The sequence below is a fragment of the Pecten maximus genome, chromosome 4 (assembly GCF_902652985.1).
Source record: "Pecten maximus chromosome 4, xPecMax1.1, whole genome shotgun sequence".
NCBI classification, from domain to species: domain Eukaryota; kingdom Metazoa; phylum Mollusca; class Bivalvia; order Pectinida; family Pectinidae; genus Pecten; species Pecten maximus.
Genome location: NC_047018.1, coordinates 47,320,246 through 47,346,261, shown reverse-complemented (window position 1 = coordinate 47,346,261; position 26,016 = coordinate 47,320,246). Strand labels below are relative to the sequence as shown.

Sequence of the window (26,016 nt, the reverse complement as noted above, 5' to 3'; positions counted from 1 at the left end):
AAACCTTGTCCTAGATGTTCGCACGTGGCCGCCGTGTCCACAATGTGTCGCTACGAATTGCCAATATGTTGCTATATTCTTGTTCAAATTGAAAGAAGGACATTAATGCATACATGCATTTTACCGTGTGTCTGAGGATTATACACAATAACTCTATTATCCAGTGTTGTACGATAAGAGGATTTCTTTTCATCGGATAAGCTGTGGCAAAACTAAATTAAAGATTTTTTTTATGCTGCCATCGATGGTATTCTGGAAAAGCTGCATGGCTATGACGTCAATAACTATAGTAAATTTTGATTAAGAATGCGTATGTGTACAAAACCAGTTTATTTCGTCAGCATATGCCGGTGTTAATGTGTTTTCATGAAAGCAATATCTCCCTTTGTCGAGATAACCATAGTGCATTGCTTCCAATGTTGAGGCAATCATAATGTACATGTACCATCTTCTATGGTCGATATAACCATAGTGATGTCTTATATTACACCAGTAATACCTTCCTTTGTCGAGATAACCATAGTGATATCTAATATTACACCAGTAATATCTTCCTTTGTCGAAATAACCATAGTGATGTCTTATATTACACCAGTTATACCTTCCTTTGTCGAGATAACCATAGTGATATCTAATATTACACTAGAAACACTTTTCTCTATCGAGATAACCATAGTGATGTCTTATGTCAATGTCACACTAGCAATATCTTCCTCTGTCGAGATAAACATATTAATATCTAATATTACACTAGAAACACTTTCCTCTGTCGAGATAACCATAGTGATATCTAATATTACACTAGAAACACTTTCCTCTGTCGAGATAACCATAGTGATGTATTATGTCAATGTCACACTAGCAATTTCTTCCTCTGTCGAGATAACCATAGTGATGTCTTATGTCAATGTCACACGAGCAATATCGTCATCTATCGAGATAAACATAGTGATATCTAATATTACACTAGAAACACTTTCCTTTGTCGAGATAACCATAGTGATGTCTTATGTCAATGTCACACTAGCAATGCCTTCCTCTGTCGAGATAACCAAGTGATGTCTTATGTCAATGTCACACTAGCAATGCCTGATAACCATAGTGCAATGCTCCTCAGCAACAAGAATCCCTGAACTTGGATTACTGAACGGTCCTGCTCAGCAACCTACTCCAGTAGTCAGAATTGACGAAAGTGAGAGGAGAGTAATAATGATATAATATATGAAAACTGTTAAGTTTTTATTCACAAATAATTAAAACATTCAATTTGTGAACAATATTCGTTCTGTTTTCCCTTGACATGTAGCTCTGAAAAGAAGTCTATCGGTCTGCTTCTAGACGGAACATTTTGTTGTTAGAGGAATTACAATGTCGAAACCCTGTCCAGTGTTACGTACCGACCGGGAAACACGATTTGCATATTAGTGGGGTTTTTTTCAATCTTAAAATTTCGTGTGTTTGAAGGAGAATAATTCAACGAAATTCAATAATATTGAAATAACAAACGCCCCTGGTCTGTATATACCAAGCTCCCCAGGCTGTCCATATCTACTGGTTATCAGAAACGACATTTATGGATTACCCATAATTCCGCTCATTTATGGATTGTTAAATTCACTTATGTAAATGTTCTTATGAAACGATAATAGACAGAAAATGAAACTAGACAAATAAGGATAGAAAATGGAGAGTATACATATGAGGGAAGATGAACAAGGTTAGATAAATTCGAATGAAAGACACGGGAAAGAAGATGAGGTTTATCAAATCCTAATGTGATTGTAAAAAAATGAGGGTTTCTAATTCCGGAAGTAGTTGTTAAAAATGGGGTTTGTCAAATCTGAAAAGAGAGAGGAAAGCTTTATGGGGTTAGAAAATGAGGTTTGGCAAATCAGAAGACAAATGAGGGTAGACAAATGAGGACAGGCACGTAATCATTTTGATCTAGATTACAGTTAAGAGCAAATTATTTCATCTTTGAACATTATTTTAGTTCACTTCTCAAAATAAATTTCAATGACATCGTCGTTGTTTATTATTTTTAACCACAAGGGAATTATGGGTAACTTAATATCACTACCAATAGATTGCCAAAGAAGTTTTACGGCAAAATACAACATCATCGCCAATAAGAATGTTACCGACCATACCTTTTTATGGAGAGAAATGAAATTGTTTATCTTTTCAACACAACAAATAATAATGATGAACCAAGTAGGAACCTGTCAGCTATTTTGTTACAGCATATTACATCATTTTCAAGCGAAGACGTGAAAATTCGTTAAAAAAACTTAAGTCATCACAGAATCCTATTGAAAACGTACATAAACGTAACGTGAAAGACTTTTGGCACGCCACAAAATGTGCCCGTTGAATGACTGGTCATCGGAACATTAAATATAAGGTGTCTGGTGAGCGTTGAGAACAAGGCCGAATTCCTTTGTTTTGTAGATGTAATTTTTCATATTGAAGACGTTTCTCATGTAAATGTTTAGACAATCATCCTAGTTACAAAAAAAAAAAAAAAAAAAAAAAATCCGATATCCGGGAAATGGTTACACATTAATCCATACACTTTTTAAATTGTAAATTTGACACAAATTGAGGACACACTTCACAGGTTTCCCTCTACTTCGAGTGTCTATTTCGTCACAATCGTGTAACTATTTTTCACTTATTATCCACAATGAGTCTATCATTCGCCAAAAGTAAGGTCCTTTGTCGATCCCTTTCTGAGAGCGGGTTTGCCTCGAGATTTCTTTGCGGAACTGTCACTTTTAACAAGTTCGGGAAAATGATTTCCACTTCCGGGTTCCGACCCATACATAAGCCATGTCATCACAAATTCTTTGGAAGGCATATTTCCAGGAAGTGAAGTTTTACTTGGCATTCTGCCAACTACTGCCAAGTCCTCTTTCGTTTCTTTGTTAGCACTGAAATCATTGTCTAGTGATGAGTTGGAAACCATTCTGCGCACTTTCCCGTTCTTTTTCACATATTGAGGAGCTGAACCTCCATGGTGATTCGACATGTACATAAGATCAGTTTTCTTATCGTATTTACTATGCATAGGGCACGGCGAAGCGCGCACTTCCGGTAGAATGCCATTTGATTCTAGCCTGACGGAGTTGGCCCTAGCAACCTTGTCTATGGCGTCGTCCGGGAAGTCAAGACCGTCCGGCGTGGTACAATCCATCGCCCTGCAACACAAAACAATATTATAATTTACAATTACCGCATAAATGGCCACATCGTATATGGTTATTTCACAAAAAAGACCTGTACGCTGGGAACTGCATTTTAAGTGTGACGTCACATATCACTGCGTCGGAAGAGTGCGCAGATATGCATGCGTTGGTGACAAGGACGTGTTGCGAGAACCTTGCACGGGAGGACATACAGACAGACAGTTCGCGCTAATCTATGTCTTTGGAGCTGGTATTTCCCACAAGTGTGTGTTTTAAACGTTTGGAGTACCAATAAGTTTTGTCATTTGATTCTGACGGGTTGACAAAGCACGTCTTGTTTGCTCACGATACAAAACTGATTTATTGATACTGAAATGTCAGAGTCAATGGTTGAATTTAAATGAACTTACACAGGTAAGCTGTTAATATTTCACACAAACTGTACCTCTGTATTGTTCCATTATTGTCACAAAACCTTAAAGCATAATCACAATCGAGGTATATTAATGTCTGTTGTTTACACAGATAATGACACGTCATCGCAAAGTAAGGAGTTTTCTGCATCCGTTAATAGCAATTAAAATTCCACGAAAGAATATTTATGTAAATTAAGTATTTCTTCAAAACGAATTTCATTTGCCTTTTAATCTGCTGGTTTGTTGACATCACAGTTTATGATTTTATGAGAAATACAAATGGCACTAGTATTACTTATTACCAGTTAAATAAACCTATCATGTATTCACAATGCTGTTTATAAGTAGGTTATTGTCGCGTATATCTGTCCTGTGGCTGTCATCTATCCTTTAATCGTCTGAGTAATACAGAGTGGTCGGAAGAAAACACAGAGTACGAGTGTGGTTGTATAGTGTTAAGGATTCCTTGGGCGGTGGTCAACCGACAGATACCCAAACTTCTAACAAAAATTTCCCAAATCAGTGGCAAATTCTAGCTGTAGCTTGAATAAGGCTAATCGTAGGTCAAGGTCAAGGTCACAGTGTTCAATCTACAATTCATTTTCACGAGTCCTTCTCAGTTGTATTGCTAAAAACAACGAGTTCCACAATGTTCTTAAGCTTTTTCAGAAATTCTGTGAGTCTCATCAAAATTTTGCGAGTACAGGAATCGGGGCCCTTAAGTGGATTTATCACTGCAGTAAAGTCAAGGCGAAGGTCAATACCAAGGTCAAGGCCAAAGTCAATACCAAGGCCAACGTCAATGTAAAATGAGTCTAATATAGAGATCCGTGTGGTTATTACAAAAACTTAAATATCACGATAAAATTGGAATACAAATTTGGAACAAGCATGCAATGGGGATATAAGATCTATGATCAGCTACCCGATTGAAATTAGCCGTTAATATTCACGACGTGCATCAGAATGCAACTCAAATGTCGTACCAATTATTGGACTGGACGGTATATATATCTGTGTACTGTGGTGATGTACACTTAGGAATCAGAAATAGCTATCAATATTGATAGGTATGTGTTTAATCCTCGTGATTTTATCTCCATTACTACGTCATTACTCGACAGCATTCTAAAATTAGACAATAGTTGTTGATCACAAGGTGTTGGTTTGTTACGTGTGATTGAACAGATTTAGATAGGGCGAATACTACCGAATGGCGAGATCAAACATTATTTACTGGTCCGACACGATAGTGTCCGAAGTTAACCTCGCGCGGGTAACCAACTGATCAAGCTATTGTTTGAGGTAAAAGATAAAAAGGTAATATTACAGATTGAAATCCAAAAAATCTTTTATACACAAACAAAACAACACATCTACCTTATAGCCCCGGTAGACCTACTAGTATTGTGAGAAGATATACTAATATATTCCAATACATGTTCATTAAATAGTCTAGTCCATTTTTATAATAATTAAGGTATCGTCATCATTTCAAGAGAGTGACACTCTGTAGTTTTGCTCGACGTAATTGGTATTACCGAATTCAAAACAGAGGTTAATGTTCTTTGATATGGTCATGGGGTAGCATTGCCCCTACAAGTGACGTAGCTACTATGTATGCTTGTATTCCAAAGCATTCAATTTTTATTTCAGAGAGAGAGAGAGAGAGAGAGAGAGAGCATCACTAGAATTAGAATTTTCGCCTTGCTAAACACACAATTACAGCACAAATTGATCTATGAAGAAAGTTAAAATCTCCAGCTCCTTACTTGATGTAAGTTAATGGACAATCAATACAAAATACAGAATAAAACTGAATATCAATAATTGTATATCTAAAAATATCATCAGCAGTCTGTAAGACGAGTTTGCTACAAGGCATTGGGGCAGGTGACAGGCGATTCAGAGTCAGGCCATTATCAATTAAGAATATGGTTCCGGACGACAGACAGACATAGCGATACGTCTTACTACTGACCTTTTGGAGGACGAATCTTTGTCTACAACTGCCAGCCTCGCGGACAACAGACAGAAGCCGCTACTGGTACGCCTCCTGTATATAGACGCCATCTGCCGGTATAATATCACTAGCAGACGACACCTTCGCGGGCAAATTTATAAAGGGCGGAAAATCGTTGATGGTATCAATATCCAAAGAAACATATTTTGTAAAACGTCAACCTCGCACAAGGTCAATGAACTCCATACAAAATCCAATCACAATATTAATAAAGTTCTCTATATTAACAATAAATAATACTGCGATCGTTTTGTGTACTTCGTCATCACTGAAACATACTCCAAGGGACAGTCCGCACTGGTTTGTCCAAACTCGGACTCCACCAATCAGCAATTCGTTATGAAATGTGTAACGACTCCTCGCAATTCCTCGGTATCCTACACAAACGTTTAACACAACGGCCTTTCTGGAGACTAATTCCTTCTAAGAAGGGATCCAAAGTTCGATAAGAAGCTGTCATAGATTTCTACTAGAGCAATCAATCACGGCATGTACCATTATTAGCTCAGAAGAAGTCTTGATTGAGGAGATAGCTTCCCCGGCCACACAGAGGAAATTTTTCACTCATTGAATATGTTTAAATCCGTTAAAACTACTTCAAGAACTCTATAAGGTGCTAAGTCGACAAGCAGGTAGCTAGGGCAACTGAAGCTCGATGTCAAATCTTGATTTCAACACATTTTTCCATTCATCACCCGATAGTTTCGTGCTCCTACAGAAAACTTAAATTTTCAACTATACGACCAAGATTTATCTTCCACTAAAGAAATTGTATTATATATCTAAATATGTCTATCTTGGGTCACACTGACTTTAAATTTTCTATTCCGTCGACACCTGTGCACGTCAATTACCACTAATCCCCCTACTTGATTCCATAAAGTCACTTTATCAGTTTTCATTCACCGGTACAGGTAAAGCAATGCCATGAATATACAACAGTCATTTCACAGCGCTGGGGCAGACGTAGGGACAACTCCCTCCGGAAAGAAGAGGCGCCCGGACATCCGAGCTACTTGTTACCGACTCCGCCAGGGGTGTCACTGGTAGAGATTTGCTCTTTGAGTAACTGCCACAATAAACATTGCTAAAATGGCTTTTGTTCGCGACTGTATCAATAGAACAAATCATGAAGCACCTTTAATCTAGTATACATATGAAGTTTTGTCTCTCGGGGGCATTCGATAACAAACTTCAAATGTCTATAGATATATACTATAAATATCACAAGCTAATTGTGCATTATTGCCGGGCCCACTACAAAGCGTACGAAGTAACACAGGTATTTTGATAGAACAAATGCAGTAGTCCTGTTCTGTCTCGCGTGGCAATGTGAACTTGATACTCGCGGAATTAGGTCCCATAAAGTGTATTGAATTGAGGTTATATATATTTACGTTATCGATACCTGTATATAATGTTTCGGCCTGACACATAAATCACGGCCAGATCATTTAACTAGTGTTATTAGATGTGTTGATTGAGGATATCCCCCCTCCGATATACCCGACCCCGGGGAATTAGTCCGTCAGATACCCTACCCAAGGGAATACGTCCGTAATGTATTCGTCCCATAGGATATCCACACGCTATAGATACACGTGTCGGTCCAGCCTCCAGGGATTTTAGGTGATGCGGTCAATACACATAATCCAAGACAATCGATGCCCTTTCACATAAAAACACTGAATATTTTACTTAAGTGGATATATATAGCAATTGTATTAATAATCTGACCGTCGGTTGAATACTTTATACCATTCGGTAAATCATAACATCCATAATCTGTAGATATGAATACTGCAATAGCCGGAAACATGATAATCGTTATATCAATCACAAAAACTCATTAATTATTTCGAAATCTGTGTTGTTGTCGTGGCTGTAGACACCGATTATAAAGAGTCACGTGACATACCTTTTAGTTTGCCCTATTGTTCTTTCTCCATAAATTAAGACATATGGTGTACACGTCTGATACATCTCGTGCATGACGGGGTTTACAAGATATCAATATCGTAACTAGTCTGTATTTCTTTACACCAATAATCAAATTATCTTTGTTTTAAAAATCGCTCAAAAAATAAAAAATAAAAAAAAAAATAAAAAATGGCGTTTTCTCTTACGGTAGGTAATCTAAACTCATGATATGTTCCGAACGGATACTTATGTGAACGTATTACGTCAAGGAAATTAATCCACGGAGTTTGAGGTATATCACATTACTGCATGGAATAATACATTATTGTTTTGAATCATATTCCAAAAATAGTTTCCTATTTCGATTTGACTATGGTTATATATGGATCCAAATACAATATGGCCTCCACCGGTGCCAAGGTTTTCCGAATGATTAATATTTAATTGTTCTTTCCTGTGTTTCAATGACATCGGTATGCATGTTCTACAAAACGTGTAAGCTAATATTTACCTCGACACAAAAAAACTTCTGCTTGATAAACTGTGAATAATTAACGCTGATTAAGAATAATTAACGAACCTTTCAACAGGTGTGCTTACACGCACGGATAAAGTTGTTTAAAAATACGCTTAGATTGTTTTTTCTTGTGACTGATAAGGCACATGTATGTTGAGAAGATCTATAACAAGAATTGGCCCTTCAACGCCCTACTTTTCGACAAGTTTACTTTGATCAAAGTGGAGAAATATGTCCACAGTAAATACATGTATGGGTTTGATCAGACACAAATCCTGTTTGTAAGGGAACACAAACTGTTCGTGATGTGCTAAAATGTTTCTTAGCTTAAAATTGAAAAAAATATTAACGAAATGTTGACAATAGTGAAATTCACGATCAATATTCCCAAGATGCATGTATTTCCGGTGGGTAGAGGGGAAACACATCCTGTGGGTTTGTGAGGGTGTGGGTGGGTGATTGGTGGGGGTGGGTGATTGGTGAGGGTGGGGGTGGGTGATTGGTGGGGGTGGGTGATTGGTGACGGTGGGGGTGGGTGATTGGTGGAGGTGGGTGATTGGTGAGGGTGGGGGTGGGTGATTGGTGGGGGTGGGTGATTAGTGACGGTGGGGGTGGGTGATTGGTGAGGGTTGGGGTGGGTGATTGGTGAGGGTGGGGTAGGGTGATTGGTGAGGGTGGGGGTGGGTGATTGTTGAGGGTGGGGGTGGGTGATTGTTGAGGGTGGGGGTAGGTGATTGTTGAGGGTGGGGGTAGGTGATTGGTGATGGTGGGGGTGGGTGATTGTTGAGGTTGGGGTGATTGAGGAGGGCACATAGGCACATATCTAGAACGATGGAAGCGGTTTTTTTCTAGGGTTTTAACTTGATAAATGTTCCGAATTATTCAGGCACCAAGTTTGGTGTCAGAAGTGTTTACATTGAGAAATGTTCTAAATAATTCTCAACCATATTTGGAGTCAGAAGTGGCTACGTAATAAATAAATATGTTGACACGTTTTCCAACACGACGCACAATCTGCAAACGTTTTAGAAATGCTAGTTTCGTAATCCTCATATCAAGTAAATCCATAGCGTATACATGTATGGACCATACTAGTGTTTTCAGATAGCTACCTGTGCTTCACTTCTAAAAATAGACACATTAATAAAAATCGTATACAATATGATATTTATTTTGACTTAATGACAAATGCAGCGTAGCAATTGTCCAAACATTTCAGTTATACAATATGCTTATTGTTTGCAGTTGTGGTGTATTGACTCCAAATACATTAAACTAAACACTGGCTCATATTTGTTTTGTTTGATTGAAAACGGTAACTAGCCCCGTCCGTCCGTGCGCTATCAAACAATTCGCATTCATTTAAATATTTCGACCGGAAACCGGAAGCCAGAGATACATTGGCATCCCTTCCTCTGTCCCTATAAAATTATCTGACGTAAACCAGTCGTCTCCAGATATCACAAGTACTTTGCTGTTATTGAATATTGACCATTTTAGATTTCAGAATAATAACACGGCTATCGATGTCCGCCGTTAAGCTCATTGCAGAACAAACAGTGCTGTTTCCACACACACGACCGACCATGATATTTAATGAGAAATTAATTGATCGTTGATCTATAGTCCACTGTCATCAGGTAAGGTTATAACTATTGAAGGTAAATTATCGAATCCCGAGTACCCCAGGGAACTGACCTTTTTACGTGACCATTAACGTTCGGCAATATTGTCAGTTTTGTGTTTCGCACTAAACGACACTTAATAAATTGCAACATAAACATGCTCGAGATGCCTTAATTAAATGCACGAGAGCTATTTCTCGGGAGTTCATACAGGTACAGAAAAATAAGGAAACAGGGATAAACTAACACAAATATTTCAAGAAGTGTTTGTGGAGAGTAAATATACCCTGTACTTGAACTCATTTGATGTAAAAACCAAGGTGTATGGTTAGGAATAACTATGACACGGGTTATCAAACAGTCTCAGACAATCTTGGGTGAATTCCGTCTTATACACAGCCAGGGCCGACAAAGACAAGGTATACAGTCCCACTAATAACAGACCTGGACGGTATACACAGCCATGAACGGTACAGACAAGGTATACAGTCACACCAATAACAGACCCGGACGGTATACACAGTCATGAACGGTACAGACAAGGTATACAGTCACACCAATAACAGACCCGGACGGTATACACAGCCATGAACGGTACAGACAAGGTATACAGTCACACCAATAACAGACCCGGACGGTATACACAGTCATGAATGGTACAGACAAGGTATACAGTCACACCAGTAACAGACCGGGACGGTATACACAGTCATGAACGGTACAGACAAGGTATACAGTCACACCAATAACAGACCCTGACGGTATACACAGTCATGAACGGTACAGACAAGGTATACAGTCACACCAATAACAGACCCGGACGGTATACAGTCATACCAATAACAGACCCGGACGGTATACACAGTCATGAACGGTACAGACAAGGTATACAGTCATACCAATAACAGACCCGGACGGTATACACAGCCATGACAGTACAGACAAGGTATACAGTCACACCAATAATAGACCTGGACGGTTTACAGTCACACCAATAACAGACCCTGACGGTATACACGGCCATGAACGGTACAGACAAGGTATACAGTCACACCAATAACAGACCTGGACGGTATACACAGTCATGAACGGTACAGTAAACACAGTCATGAACGGTACAGTATACACAGCCATGAACGGTACAGACAAGGTATACAGTCACACCAATAACAGACCCGGACGGTATACACAGTCATGAACGGTACAGACAAGGTATACAATCCCACCAATAACAGAACCGGACGGTATACACGGCCATGGACGGTACAGACAAGGTAGTCAGTCACACCAATAACAGACCCGGACGGTATACACAGCCATGAACGGTACAGACAAGATATACAGTCACAACAATAACAGACCCGGACGGTATACAGTCACACTAATAACAGACCCGGACGGTATACACGGCCATGAACGGTACAGACAAGGTATACAGTCCCACCAATAACAGAACCGGACGGTATACAGTCACACCAATAACAGACCCGGACGGTATACAGTCACACCAATAACAGACCCGGACGGTATACACAGCCATGAACGGTACAGACAAGGTATACAGTCACACCAATAACAGACCCGGACGGTATACGGTCACAATAATAACAGACCCGGACGGTATACACAGCCATGAACGGTACAGACAAGGTATACAGTCATACCAATAACAGACCGGGACGGTATACAGTCACACCAATAACAGACCTGGACGGTTTACAGTCACACCAATAACAGACCTGGACGGTATACACAGTCATGAACGGTACAGACAAGGTATACAGTCACACCAATAACAGACCCGGACGGTATACACAGCCATGAACGGTACAGACAAGGTATACAGTCACACCAATAACAGACCCGGACGGTATACAGTCACACCAATAACAGACCCGGACGGTATACACAGCCATGAACGGTACAGACAAGGTATACAGTCACACCAATAACAGACCCGGACGGTATACACAGCCATGAACGGTACAGACAAGGTATACAATCCCACCAATAACAGACCTGGACGGTATACAGTCACACCAATAACAGACCTGGACGGTATACACAGTCATGAACGGTACAGACAAGGTATACAGTCACACCAATAACAGACCCGGACGGTATACAGTCACACCAATAACAGACCTGGACGGTATACACAGCCATGAACGGTACAGACAAGGTATACAGTCATACCAATAACAGACCTGGACGGTATACAGTCACACCAATAACAGACCTGGACGGTATACACAGTCATGAACGGTACAGACAAGGTATACAGTCACACCAATAACAGACCCGGACGGTATACACAGCCATGAACGGTACAGACAAGGTATACAATCCCACCAATAACAGACCCGGACGGTATACACAGCCATGAACGGTACAGACAAGGTATACAGTCACACCAATAACAGACCTGGACGGTATACACAGCCATGAACGGTACAGACAAGGTATACAGTCACACCAATAACAGACCTGGACGGTATACAGTCACACCAATAACAGACCCGGACGGTATACACAGTCATGAACGGTACAGACAAGGTATACAGTCACACCAATAACAGACCCGGACGGTATACACAGCCATGAACGGTACAGACAAGGTATACAGTCACACCAATAACAGACCCGGACGGTATACACAGTCATGAATGGTACAGACAAGGTATACAGTCACACCAGTAACAGACCGGGACGGTATACACAGTCATGAACGGTACAGACAAGGTATACAGTCACACCAATAACAGACCCTGACGGTATACACAGTCATGAACGGTACAGACAAGGTATACAGTCACACCAATAACAGACCCGGACGGTATACACAGTCATGGACGGTATACACAGTCATGAACGGTACAGACAAGGTATACAGTCACACCAATAACAGACCCGGACGGTATACACAGCCATGAACGGCACAGACAAGGTATACAGTCACACCAATAATAGACCTGGACGGTTTACAGTCACACCAATAACAGACCCGGACGGTATACACAGCCATGAACGGTACAGACAAGGTATACAGTCACACCAATAACAGACCTGGACGGTATACACAGTCATGAACGGTACAGTAAACACAGTCATGAACGGTACAGTATACACAGCCATGAACGGTACAGACAAGGTATACAGTCACACCAATAACAGACCCGGACGGTATACACAGTCATGAACGGTACAGACAAGGTATACAATCCCACCAATAACAGAACCGGACGGTATACACGGCCATGGACGGTACAGACAAGGTAGTCAGTCACACCAATAACAGACCCGGACGGTATACACAGCCATGAACGGTACAGACAAGATATACAGTCACACCAATAACAGACCCGGACGGTATACAGTCACACCAATAACAGACCCGGACGGTATACACAGCCATGAACGGTACAGACAAGGTATACAGTCCCACCAATAACAGAACCGGACGGTATACAGTCACACCAATAACAGACCCGGACGGTATACAGTCACACCAATAACAGACCCGGACGGTATACACAGCCATGAACGGTACAGACAAGGTATACAGTCACACCAATAACAGACCCGGACGGTATACGGTCACACTAATAACAGACCCGGACGGTATACACAGCCATGAACGGTACAGACAAGGTATACAGTCATACCAATAACAGACCGGGACGGTATACAGTCACACCAATAACAGACCTGGACGGTTTACAGTCACACCAATAACAGACCTGGACGGTATACACAGTCATGAACGGTACAGACAAGGTATACAGTCACACCAATAACAGACCCGGACGGTATACACAGCCATGAACGGTACAGACAAGGTATACAGTCACACCAATAACAGACCCGGACGGTATACAGTCACACCAATAACAGACCCGGACGGTATACACAGCCATGAACGGTACAGACAAGGTATACAGTCACACCAATAACAGACCCGGACGGTATACACAGCCATGAACGGTACAGACAAGGTATACAGTCACACCAATAACAGACCTGGACGGTATACAGTCACACCAATAACAGACCTGGACGGTATACACAGTCATGAACGGTACAGACAAGGTATACAGTCACACCAATAACAGACCCGGACGGTATACAGTCACACCAATAACAGACCCGGACGGTATACACAGCCATGAACGGTACAGACAAGGTATACAGTCACACCAATAACAGACCTGGACGGTATACAGTCACACCAATAACAGACCTGGACGGTATACACAGTCATGAACGGTACAGACAAGGTATACAGTCACACCAATAACAGACCCGGACGGTATACACAGCCATGAACGGTACAGACAAGGTATACAATCCCACCAATAACAGACCCGGACGGTATACACAGCCATGAACGGTACAGACAAGGTATACAGTCACACCAATAACAGACCTGGACGGTATACACAGCCATGAACGGTACAGACAAGGTATACAGTCACACCAATAACAGACCTGGACGGTATACAGTCACACCAATAACAGACCTGGACGGTATACACAGCCATGAACGGTACAGACAAGGTATACAATCCCACCAATAACAGATCCGGACGGTATACACAGCCATGAACGGTACAGACAAGGTATACAGTCACAATAATCGCCTTCGTGACAAGGTAACTGGTGGATGTTTTTATTAAGGGATTGAAAACAAAGATGCACAAGATGTTAGCACATTTCAATACGATTTAAAAGTTAGGTACAGTTGAGCTTTAAATGAATTAACCTTTTCAGAAATCAACAGTTATGATAAAGGCCTAAAGTGGCCATACCCGGGAGGCGATGGAGAAAACGCAATAATGGTCGAAAAAATGTCAATATCTTGGCTACAAATCACAGACATTTTTACAGTTACTTCATGTACCGATGTATCCTGACCTTGGTTTGATGTAATCTTGACCATCAGCTTTTTAAAAGAATCAGAAGTTTGTTAAAACCGTTCATTAAGCGTTCTAAAGATGAGTATTGATAGCTTTCTCAAATCTGAAGACTAAAATGTTGTCTTCTTTATCTACTTGTATACAGGCAAATATGACCTGAACAAATATTGACCTGCAATTGACCTGAAATTGACCTCAGGTGACATGAAGACACTTAACCTGTGTATAGATTCAAAATTACCTCGTGCTTAACGTTGAGACTGTTATTGGTAGATTCCACTGGAATCTTAGACGAGATAATAAAAAAGAATTGAGTATGTTTCACTGGATTCTTTACGATTGTGTTTCAAATCAATAATCGTAAAATCAATCGCCAGTCAGCCAATACCCGAATGATGTTTCCGGCTCGTGCTCCGTGTAATTACAAACCCTGAACTTTGTTTCTTATGGACTAGTGTCCTTACCCATAGACTATTTTTACCCACAGATTAAGTTCTATCCTCTCACACGTCATCACTTTGTAAGCAGCGCTACCGTATCACAATTGTGTAAACGTCATCACTTTGTAAGCAGCGCTACCGTATCACAATTGTGTAAACGTCATCACTTTGTAAGCAGCGCTACAGTAGCACAATTGTTTAAACGTCATCACTTTGTAAGCAGCGCTACAATAGCACAATTGTGTAAACGTCATCACTTTGTAAGCAGCGCTACAGTAGCACAATTGTGTAAACGTCATCACTTTGTAAGCAGCGCTACAGTAGCACAATTGTTTAAACGTCATCACTTTGTAAGCAGCGCTACAGTAGCACAATTGTGTAAACGTCATCACTTTGTAAGCAGCGCTACAGTAGCACAATTGTGTAAACGTCATCACTTTGTTAGCAGCGCTACAGAAACACTTAAGCATTGAACGGCTTTCAGTTGGCATTCATAGTCAATATGAATGCCAACTGAAAGCCGTTCAATTCTTATATTTACCATCTGCGATTTTTTATTTGTCATGCGATTTTTGTTTTGAAATTTTCAAATTCAAATTTCCCGCGCTTACCAGTAGCAGAGATCACTTCCTGTTGGCAGTTCATAGGCTGGTGAACTCGCAACTGAATTGGTAGGGTTATATAGTGGCAGTGCCATACAATGGTAAATATAATTGTGTAAACGTCATCAGTTTTGTCGCACATCTTATGTACCATCGATAATGGCGTGACGTGTTTGGCTCAGCATGACTTGTCACGATATTTAACGAGAAAAATATGTGAGAGAAACATAATCAATCACACTTTTTGTGATGTAGACATATATGAATAACTTGGATAACGTTTTAAAGTGTTCAACTCGACAAAGCTTTGTGCTTAACTTTAAAAGTGTTATCTTTGGGTGTGGATCTACATAGCGCCTGAGTTAGAGATTCGCTCAATCCACATCTTGCAATTTTTATTGAGAGACTTATAACCAGCATCCACAGACAGAGTTCTTATCCAAGAAATCGGTCCTAAATTGGTTACCCTACCGGTATGCTAACCCTAAGGTGGCAATGCCGTGTGCCACTATTGATAAAATTTAGGTCGGTCACATGACTGATCTTCATGAATTTTCTACTTACACAACACACAACACAAAGCAAAAAGCAAAATACTTTCAAAAGAAAATGTAAGTTTAAAAGGTAATTGATACATTTATCAACCTACCAAATTTCTAAACTTTCAAAATCTTAGAAAATCAAGAAATGTAAATACCTGTCAAACTTTCCCCGCAGTTCGACCTTCTACCACTGCCGACGTTTTGTGAGAGAGTAGGCCTGCTAACGTGTGTAACAGTTATAAATTAAGGTGTTATATATATATAACAACTACGTCAGCATTCAGCTCGACATGCGGTTCGATATCAAGCTCCAAGTGTCAAATTTCTTAAGAAACATTTAAACTGTACAAAACAGCTTTTGATATTTCGTTACTGAAGCAGAAGCATCGCGATATAATGTGGGGTACTGGGGCACTTCAGTGTATATGCCATGGTACCGTCTGGGGCTTGCCCGAGAATGTTCTCGTGGTACCCCATACAGGTAAAATAAACACTGAATATACAGGTGCATTGGTAGTGATTACAGGTAAACCACTAATAGGTATATTTATATTGATAAGATAATCGCACGTTTAGTAACCAGAGGCTGTGTATGGTATGGAGTGTCAGTCCGATATAGTTTTACATTAGAAAGGGAAAGCATGGCTCAATCTTACGAGATGTTCTTACGCCGTTTTGTCAATGTGAATATATCATAACGCTTTGACATTTTACTTCTATATTTGTATCGTAAGGCACTTTTATATTTTGTAGGATTATACAAGAATTAAGAAGACGATTTCACATAAAATACCCAAAATGTTTCTATAACGACTAGTTCTATTTGGAATTCCACAAATTCACGACATCCTCCGGTGGCAATTTTCGCGAGAAACAGTTTGATACCGGTATTCCCTCTTAATCGGGAATAATCAGCGGGATAAAATAAAATTTAATTAAATTGTGGTTGTATCCTGTTGCAATATAACTGATATGTCAATAAGATTTCCAAAAATGACAAGAAATTTGGACATGCAATACCACGGATATGTCCACAAAGCTTCGTACAATGCCAAGCAATTCGGATATGCAGTACCACAGATATTTCAACAAAGCTTCTTAAAACGCCAAGAATCTGGGACATGCAATAACACTGAGATGTCTTTGACACCTATTAAAATGGTTAGAATTTCAGATATCAGCGAAAATGTTGTGCTTTTCAAATTGTCCCGAAGCAACTTTATGTATAAAAGAATATTTAGCTCCTATTAAAAGGTGTTATTCTCTGGACTGTATGGGTTTTGTACAATCCATCCTGAAATCGCAATTGAGACCTTATTTGATAAAGTTCGCTTGCTGTTTTCATTTGCACACAATAGCTAGCGTTATGGGAATGCGTTGTGAATTATATCTCGTCTTTGATGAAAGTGTGGTCATTAATATTGATCAACACCTAGCTCTCGTGATATAGGTGTGCGAAAGACAATACCATGTTGCTTACCCATTTGTTCCGGGCACTGCCACCCAAACCTTGGAAGGTCGGAGCATTTCAAGGATAATCCAAATCTCTGCTTCACATGTAGTCCTGGGAACTCTATCCGGGGTAGGGTGTAGGGATAGCAAATACCCTAGGTAGGATACCGGGGTACCCAGAACCCAATCATAACATACTTCAAACAGTTTACCTCAATCTGTGGGAACCACTACTCGATTCCAACTCTTTGCAATTGAGGCGCCCAATGGGGAATTTCTTGACCACGATACCCAAGACCCACATTTAAGCATTTAATGCATGTTTTTCATATATTCCCAAAATATACACATTATTTTCCAACCATTCAAATTATGGTCAGTTTCACTGATTTAGTGACCGGTCATTAAACCAATCAAATTAATCCCCCTTTTGTGTGAGTATTAGTCTATTGTGGTGTGACATGGCACCGTTACTGTATGGCGTGTCGTCTGTAGGAAAGGTGTATTGGCTATCGATACCGAATAACGGTTTAACACTTGGCACGGATAGCCTCTCCTTCATTGTGATAATCCGGCCCTATTTATGCCTTACACCCACGTGTACCCACAGGCGCTTGCATATAGAAAATATCACTTTCGATTTTTTTTTCATATGACAGCGGTATCATATGAAAAAAAAATCGAAAGTGATATTTTCTATATGCAAGCGCCTGTGCGTGTACCCTGCGGTCTCTTCCGTGCGCACGTGCATACTGAACGAACGGTCCCCATGATCATTTCTATAAAAGGACGCCCCCTTTTAACTCCCTTGCACCAGATATTCCCCCCCCCCCCCCCCCCCCCCCCATATTTATCTTTGTCTTGTCCTTATCGCACTTTCTATCATAACATAATAAAGCTGACATCCGTAATTAGAGCATGGTGTTAATTAATTTATGATGTATCCGTATTTATGTTAAGAAACTGCGTGAATGACCAAAACACACAATACCGGGGAATTTAAAGCACCAGTAGCCTGAATATTTAGCTGTTTTGTTGGTCATGATATCGGCTGACAATCTCTAGAGTGTGCCAAATACAGACTAGCTATACCCACACAAGTATGGTTAGATTTGATACCCGTACAATAAATAAATTATGATGTAGTTATTTGGTCGTTATAGGAAAAGAAACCTGTTCGGTAAGTCTTGAGTATGCCAAGCTCAACCAAATTTGCAAAACAGACAAATGTGCATCTTTGATATTCCAGAGGTTTTCATCACATACGTTCTATAAGCCCAGGAGTATCAAGTATGTATTTAGGTTTCATACGAAAAACATAAATTTACAAAATGTGACGTCACACATCATTGTATGGAAATCAGACACTCTTCAGAGCTGCAACCAATGGTACCACTACCGTTCGGAGAACACATTATTAAATCCAGCCACCGGAAGTTCAATTAACACAACTCAATTAGCCTTTCACACAATCAATAAAATCGCATTGTTACAATACAAAACAAATAACAGTACAAACATGAAACGGAATATACAAAAAGAGTAAAATGTATCAAAACTACACAAGGAAACTGAAAATTTACCCGTTTCTGCGGGAAACTCTTGGCTTCGGTAAGATGAATGGTTTAGCTCTGTATGGTCCGTATTTTGACATCCTCGACTTCCACTCATGCCAATAATTCTAATTTAATATATACTCCCGTCATTCGTAGACAAGGCCAATAAAATGTCTGTCTGTATCCAGATTGGTTTGAGGAATAGGCGCCATTACGACCAAACACTTACTCTATATATGTACAGTTTGTATAAACTCTCATGTATAAATCAAAGCATTCTCCTTCCGAAATCTCCACACCTGATATCGATTTTAACGTGTAACTTACCTGGACTAGTAAGTATGGACTCTATAGAGTCCAGATCGCCGTTAAAGTACGTATAACCACACTTTATATGCATAGGAAACTCTCAGACGAGTTCTTGTAACTCAACATCCGCACGACTCCATCGTCTATTCTGGGTAGAGGGCTGGATTAGGCAAAGTTTCAAGAACCTTTGATAATTTAAAGATCTTAGCTAAAATATCTACATTATTTGATCCTTTTCACAAATGTCTCTATGTACTTCTGCGGTTTTCAACACTGTCCCAATCAGATTACTGTTGACGTCCAGAGCGCAAAGAAAGGAATTTGGTTGGCTGTTTCTCGTTCTTATTCTGCACAGCATTGTGTCATATCGTCCAGCACAGCTATGAAAGTCTGACAATAATAGTTCTCGATGGCTTCGTTTGTTGTCTTTTCAAACTGTCTACACAAAACATTTATCGGGATTCTGTTAGGATGACGTCATTTCAAATAAAGTATATTAAGCTTGAACAATTCTATCTTGTCTGATAATGCATCGCAGTGTATCAAATTCTCTTAACAAACATATTCTATTGAATTATGGACGATCTTTTGTCATTTCTGCCACTTATCGTCTGCTCTTCATATGTAAAACATTTATTCTAAAACAAAGATTTTGGTCAGATTATGCTACCAATGCTTCCAGCTACCGTTCTCCTCTCGCGCAATTGTGAAACGTTGGTATATATAGTAGAAATGAAAACAAACCACTTACCTTAGTAAAAATAGTCAACAAATGTATATATGAATATTTGATCGACAAAACAGCTCCATTAATGATTCAATAGATTTCAAGTGATCACCATATAAGCTTAGCTGACATGTTGGTTTATCTCATTCAGCCCTTGGTTGTTATGTGTGCTCTGCGATATTCAAATACAACATCACAATGGTATCTTATTTCCTCAACAGCACTTGAATTCCTAAACTTGTGTACATTTGTATATTTACATTTGGTGTGGCAATGCCCTTATATATTACTAGTAAATCCCTACCAAAAGCAGCTTCATCTATGAGAGTATAACTGAAGTTGCCCTGAGGCAGAAAGCGGGAAATTTGAATTTTGGAAGATTTTTTTCATATTTTTTTATTTTTGCGATTCATTAATAGAACGTAAATATAAGCGATAAACTGCCTAGATGCGGCAGACCTACTGGTATAACTGCCACATGTGTCACAGACAAACAATCATGGTGCGCTAGCTTGCTTAAATATTAGCAATAGCGATAGCAGTTAACGGCCTTTTATAAGCGTATATTCGCTTCTTGGCCACCTATTTAAGGTCATGAAATTAATTTCAGCGCATGCGCTCCTTGGTATTATCTTATAATTTTATCATATTTAAACTTTATATTGTTTGGTAAGCTTAATTCACGTCGTACCATATTCAATATAATTATAATTAGTAATATCATAGTATACGTCGCTGAATTTATCAGAGATCCGGAACCTTGGTCGGCGCGAGTTTTCATTTTATTTAGTACAATGTATATGTGAATGCGAGGGTGAAAATATATTGTATTGTCTTGTATTTGTAGGTTTTTTTGGAGTTATAAAGAACACAGCAAATTGTCGGTGTTTGACTACTGAGTAATTTTGAAAAAAAAAATAAAAAATAAAAAATAATAGTGATAATTAAAAATATAGTAAAAAAAATATGGCTGTCATTCTGTATTGGCCAATAAAAAAGATTATCATTGCAATAATACTTGCAATGTTAGGGTAAAACAGTGCTTTTAAATTTGAATTTGATAAGCACAAAATGTCAAAAGAATCCTAGCGAAACATGGCGATAGACAAAGCATGTTATTGTAAAATGTGATCTCTGTTCCTGGAAATGAAATTTAAGTTTGACTTATGGTTTAACAATGAAAACAGACACCTAAACATTAGTTGAGAATGATCAATTGATAAATGTACAAAATACGACAAAATATGAAAAATACCGAATTTTCTAAAAAAATTTACGAGGGTGTTTGAGCGATTTTCCGTGGATCTCGAATGGAAGCTGAATACCTTTCTGTACATAGTACATATCGAAGATAATTTCAACTTTGGTGTTAATTACCAGATACAAGTGCCTATGGTGCCTCTCATGAATACTATGTAACAGTCATGCTTATTTTACAATGAACAAATGAGATGTACGAGATTGTGATCAAATCGACAAGCATTCTCGGCTACGTTTTGATCTTACATACATTTTGTATATTAAATTGGTCAATAATGTACAAGTCAACTCGTCCAAGCTTTAATCACAAGCTAGCGCTTTTAAAATGCAATACCAGTTGTGGCAGTCTATTCTACGTATGGTCTATGAAAATGGTGGACGCACGAGGCAGAACAAACCAATTGAATTTATAAACAGGAGCGAAAGCGATATTTAAACACTGAGAGGCGATAAGATGATGTATATACGATATCAACCAAACCTGGAATTTCGTCGTCCAGCGTTTCGTCGTTTCTTCTTTTTCATCTTCACATAAAACGTCTAACTATAAATTGGTCAATTAAGACGAAGGGGTCCAATCAATATAAGGCATGTATTCATATATACAGTATCGAGTTACTTATGCAATATATATTATATCTACTTAACCGATTTACATATTTTACAATGTGTATTGGGTGCACGTGATATAGAATTACCGGCTCTCTGTGTATTGGCTCTCATTAATAAACAGTTAAACATGTTTTAATGCGGTATTAAGGTAACACTGCCTATACTATTAAGTAGTTAATGACCACACAACAAACCTCTCACAATCCAGTATCGACACAATTGCCGATAGAGTATTATAATCCGAACGAATAACTCGCCAATTTGTTAAAAATCGAATATTTTATAAGTGTATTTCCAATTTATAAAGTAATTTGATGTTCTGAATTGATATTGAGATTGGAGTGTTTATTTACAGGAGCGGTAGATTTCCTTAATCATTGTTGAATTATTGGTATTTTTGATAGATATTGTGTTTCGTTTATTACAAAGTAAACGAAAGTAATTTTTACGACAATGTACCATAGAGAGGGGACAAATACAGAGAGATTAAGTTCAAGAACAAACACTCCATGTGTTAAAATATTCATGCATACATGAGTTAATTAGCGACTGAATTAAAATGTAGTCGATTAACTGATCGCAATACAGTGAATGCATTTTAACAATCTAATACAGCACAATATAGGGAATATAATGCATTAAAACACAATAGAAATACGCAAGTTGATAATTAAAAAAAACTTTTGACAAAAAAAAAAAAAAAAAAAAAGAATTATTCATTCAAATGTTTGTGAACACTGTGAAGAGACCCACACTGTATACACCTGCAGTATGAATCTGTGACGAAGAATCAGGGGTCTATTATATCGAGACGCAAAATCTGGAACTGTAATGACAGTGTTACAGTTCAATATGCTATGACTACGATTTCGGGGTTCGGCGGTAGAGTCCTTCAAAGAAATTGCAGAAAATGTAACGAAATAATATCAAAAGCACGCTACTTCAAAAGAGAATAGAAATATGGGAACCATCAGAAGACATTTAGTACATATCGACATTTTGCTTTTTGTGTCAAAGATTTGTAATTTCACGTTTTGAGTAAGGGACTATTGTCCAATATTTATATGTAAAAAAATAGATGCGTTAGAAACTATGAAAATACAGCAATTATGGAGTTGAGCTATGAAAACGATAGGGTTTTTAAATGATCATCAATTAGGCATAGGATATTTGCAAGATGACGTCATCCAAATGTGCGAACAAATTCAAAGAACTTGTGAGAAGGCAGTCATCAAAAACAGTTTAAGCAGAGGTAGCAAAAAACATTGAAGAGTGTATACTTTCATAGGATATATAGTGGGTTTAATTGGAGCATTTTTTTTTCAAATAACGATTTGTGAATCAATGGAGCTCCCAACAAGATACAGTGGTCATGTCACCTACAACACAGCATCTGTATCCCGACTGGATAGTCATTGAAGACAACCTAATTGCTACTATTATAATGATAAACACTAATCATACCCCATTAAATGTCGGAGGGATTAGCATACTATTAGTAGTCTGATGGCATTGTTATCATAAAAACAATGCATTATTCTAAGTTAATACTTTATTCATCTGAACACCTTTTAACACTGCATAGAAATGGATGAATCTATTTTTGCAATTTCAAATTTGATCATCTTTTAACACGACTACAAACAAGAGTTTGAAATTGTTACCTGACCATGAAGGCCATTTTAGACCTAAATTATTTTTCACGTATTGTCTAATGGATGTGTATAAGTAACAAGTGTGTACTGATATAAATGACATCATTTAAAGGTGCATTTTTTTCGTTCGGACATCAGAAAATGCACAGTTTCTATTGATGAAATACAAAATGTACATGTCCGAACTATGATTATATGAGTATCTGTGCCTTCATGTATGTATTGAAATTAACGCAGAAATATGCAAGAAAAAGCCGTATCGAATACAAATACCGTATGTCTTTGCGGTAATTAGTCATACTTCTGGTCGAATTATAAATTTTCAGGACTTAAAACTCGAAGAACTTTTGTTTATCTTGCGAGTAATACTGCCTTAGTAATGTAAAGCTTATGATTTAATTACTTTGAATAAACATAATTTCCAGTAATTTTAATTTTGACGACCTAGATTTTATTCAAACGAAGGAATACCCATTTAAGAATTTTATCAATATAACTTGCCAACGTATCTCAAAATACAGCATGTCTTTTGGGTAACTTTCTGGTTTTTATAGCCAAAAGCAATGTATATTTGCATAATAAACAAGTCATTGAAAACGCAACCTCGTGATTAGAAAATATTTCTGTCTTGTCAAACTATCTTCAAATCCAGGCAACTGGAACCCATTTTATAGTATAAGAATCTATTTCTCATTTATTTCCATTTGTGTTTCAGAAATAAAACAATGATAAGACAACTCTATAGATCTATAAAACACATGTCGTTTTTCCAAAGACCAGAGTCTATCCCATAATAATCGTTTTATTTTTTTTTCCCACATAAAATTATATATAGAGTCTATTAACAAAAAAAAAACAAAAAAAAAAAAACATTATTATTCTGATGGGCTTTTCGATATTCTCAAATGTGGTCTTTTGCAATTCCTTTGGAGGAATATCAGTTATATCAGAAGTTTTGAAAATAATAAATATTATAATAACAAAATTTGATAACATATAGATAAATGTTGATGACTAACCTTTCGAACAAGGCGAACGGGGTGACCTTTTTCCGGATAATCTTGGGGAGGTACCCGCCAGTCCGTCTGTACCTTCGAGGAGAGAACTTGATATCCAGACACTGTACCCCAAACATGTTCTCCTCTGTCAGCTCATTCAGCAAGGTTGGACTGATAAAAACATGTTCCTTCTCCACAGATCGCCTAACGACGCCCCTAGTATGCAATGAAGGAAGCCGATCCATCGCACGGCAACTGAACTACCTACTTCCTTCAACGTAAACTGCTACACGTATTTTTTGAGCCCACGATTTACGAGCGATCACCCCAATAACATCATTATATATTCTTCGAACACTTAACAGTTACGTTTCCATGAACTCTATCCATGAACGCTGTCTGTTATTCATTTACCAATGAACCGTGTAAGATATTCATTTATCCATGAACTTGATCAAATATCAATAGTTTCAACATCGACTTCCCCTAAAAAAATAAAAAAAAAGTTGTTTCCAACGTTACATGTTACACTGAATTGTGATTTTGTCTTAAACGGCGTACAGACAAAAATGTGTCTATATAAATAGTTTAACCTTGGACAAGGTATTACTATTTATCCATCCGTCCGTTCGTCCAACATGACTTACAGTCTGTGCTATCTGTATATTCCTACATGGTATTGTGTCTAATCTAGACCTCAGGTCCAACACGTCATAGACGTCCTGTATTTCGTACCCACTGTGGTTAAATGTCCATTCCGATCGAAGTGTTTCCTCTCGTTACAATAATACGAATACTGTTTTAATTATCGTCGCCGGCGGTCGATGTCACCCAAAACACTACAGTGACATACGCCTGGTTTAGATGACAGATCAATTTCAACACCTTTACCATAATATAAGTCAAATCGAAAATGTCTGTTTACCCAAACAATAGAGTCAAATGTTATTTAAAGCATACGTACTTAGCATTAATACTGTAATCCCTCTGAAGTTTGCTCTAACTCCACACCCTAAACCAGTCACTCTAGATATTAACACAAGCGGTTTGACGTATGGCTGCAGTGGATGTGAATTACTTGGTCGATATATCGGAGCGGATTGGACACCAGCAGAGTAAGGACACCAATTCATATTCCGTCTCCCGCCCAGCTGCTTGGAATGAAACATGCGATCACCTTGTCAATTTTCATTAAGCAAATCAAGTAGGAAATGAGTATTCCAGACATGTTCAATTCTAATTACTTTCCACAAATGGA

At 38.6% G+C, this 26,016-nt stretch overlaps 1 protein-coding gene across 4 annotated transcripts; it reads right to left on the bottom strand.

Moving 5' to 3' along the window:
• Positions 1 to 1,220: 1,220 nt before the first annotated feature.
• LOC117326282 lies at positions 1,221 to 25,692 on the bottom strand. 4 transcript variants are annotated; one of them, XM_033882957.1, is made up of 2 exons: positions 24,780 to 25,692; positions 1,221 to 3,200 (listed from the first exon to the last, which is right to left on the bottom strand). In XM_033882957.1, exons 1-2 carry the CDS (start codon positions 25,001 to 25,003, stop codon positions 2,696 to 2,698), a joined length of 729 nt encoding a protein of 242 aa, XP_033738848.1. In that variant the 5' UTR covers positions 25,004 to 25,692; the 3' UTR covers positions 1,221 to 2,695. The 4 variants fall into 4 exon arrangements, with proteins under 4 accessions (XP_033738848.1, XP_033738852.1, XP_033738851.1 ...); XM_033882961.1 differs by lacking the exon at positions 24,780 to 25,692 and adding an exon at positions 21,975 to 22,100; XM_033882960.1 differs by lacking the exon at positions 24,780 to 25,692 and adding an exon at positions 19,225 to 19,406.
• Positions 25,693 to 26,016: the final 324 nt, after the last annotated feature.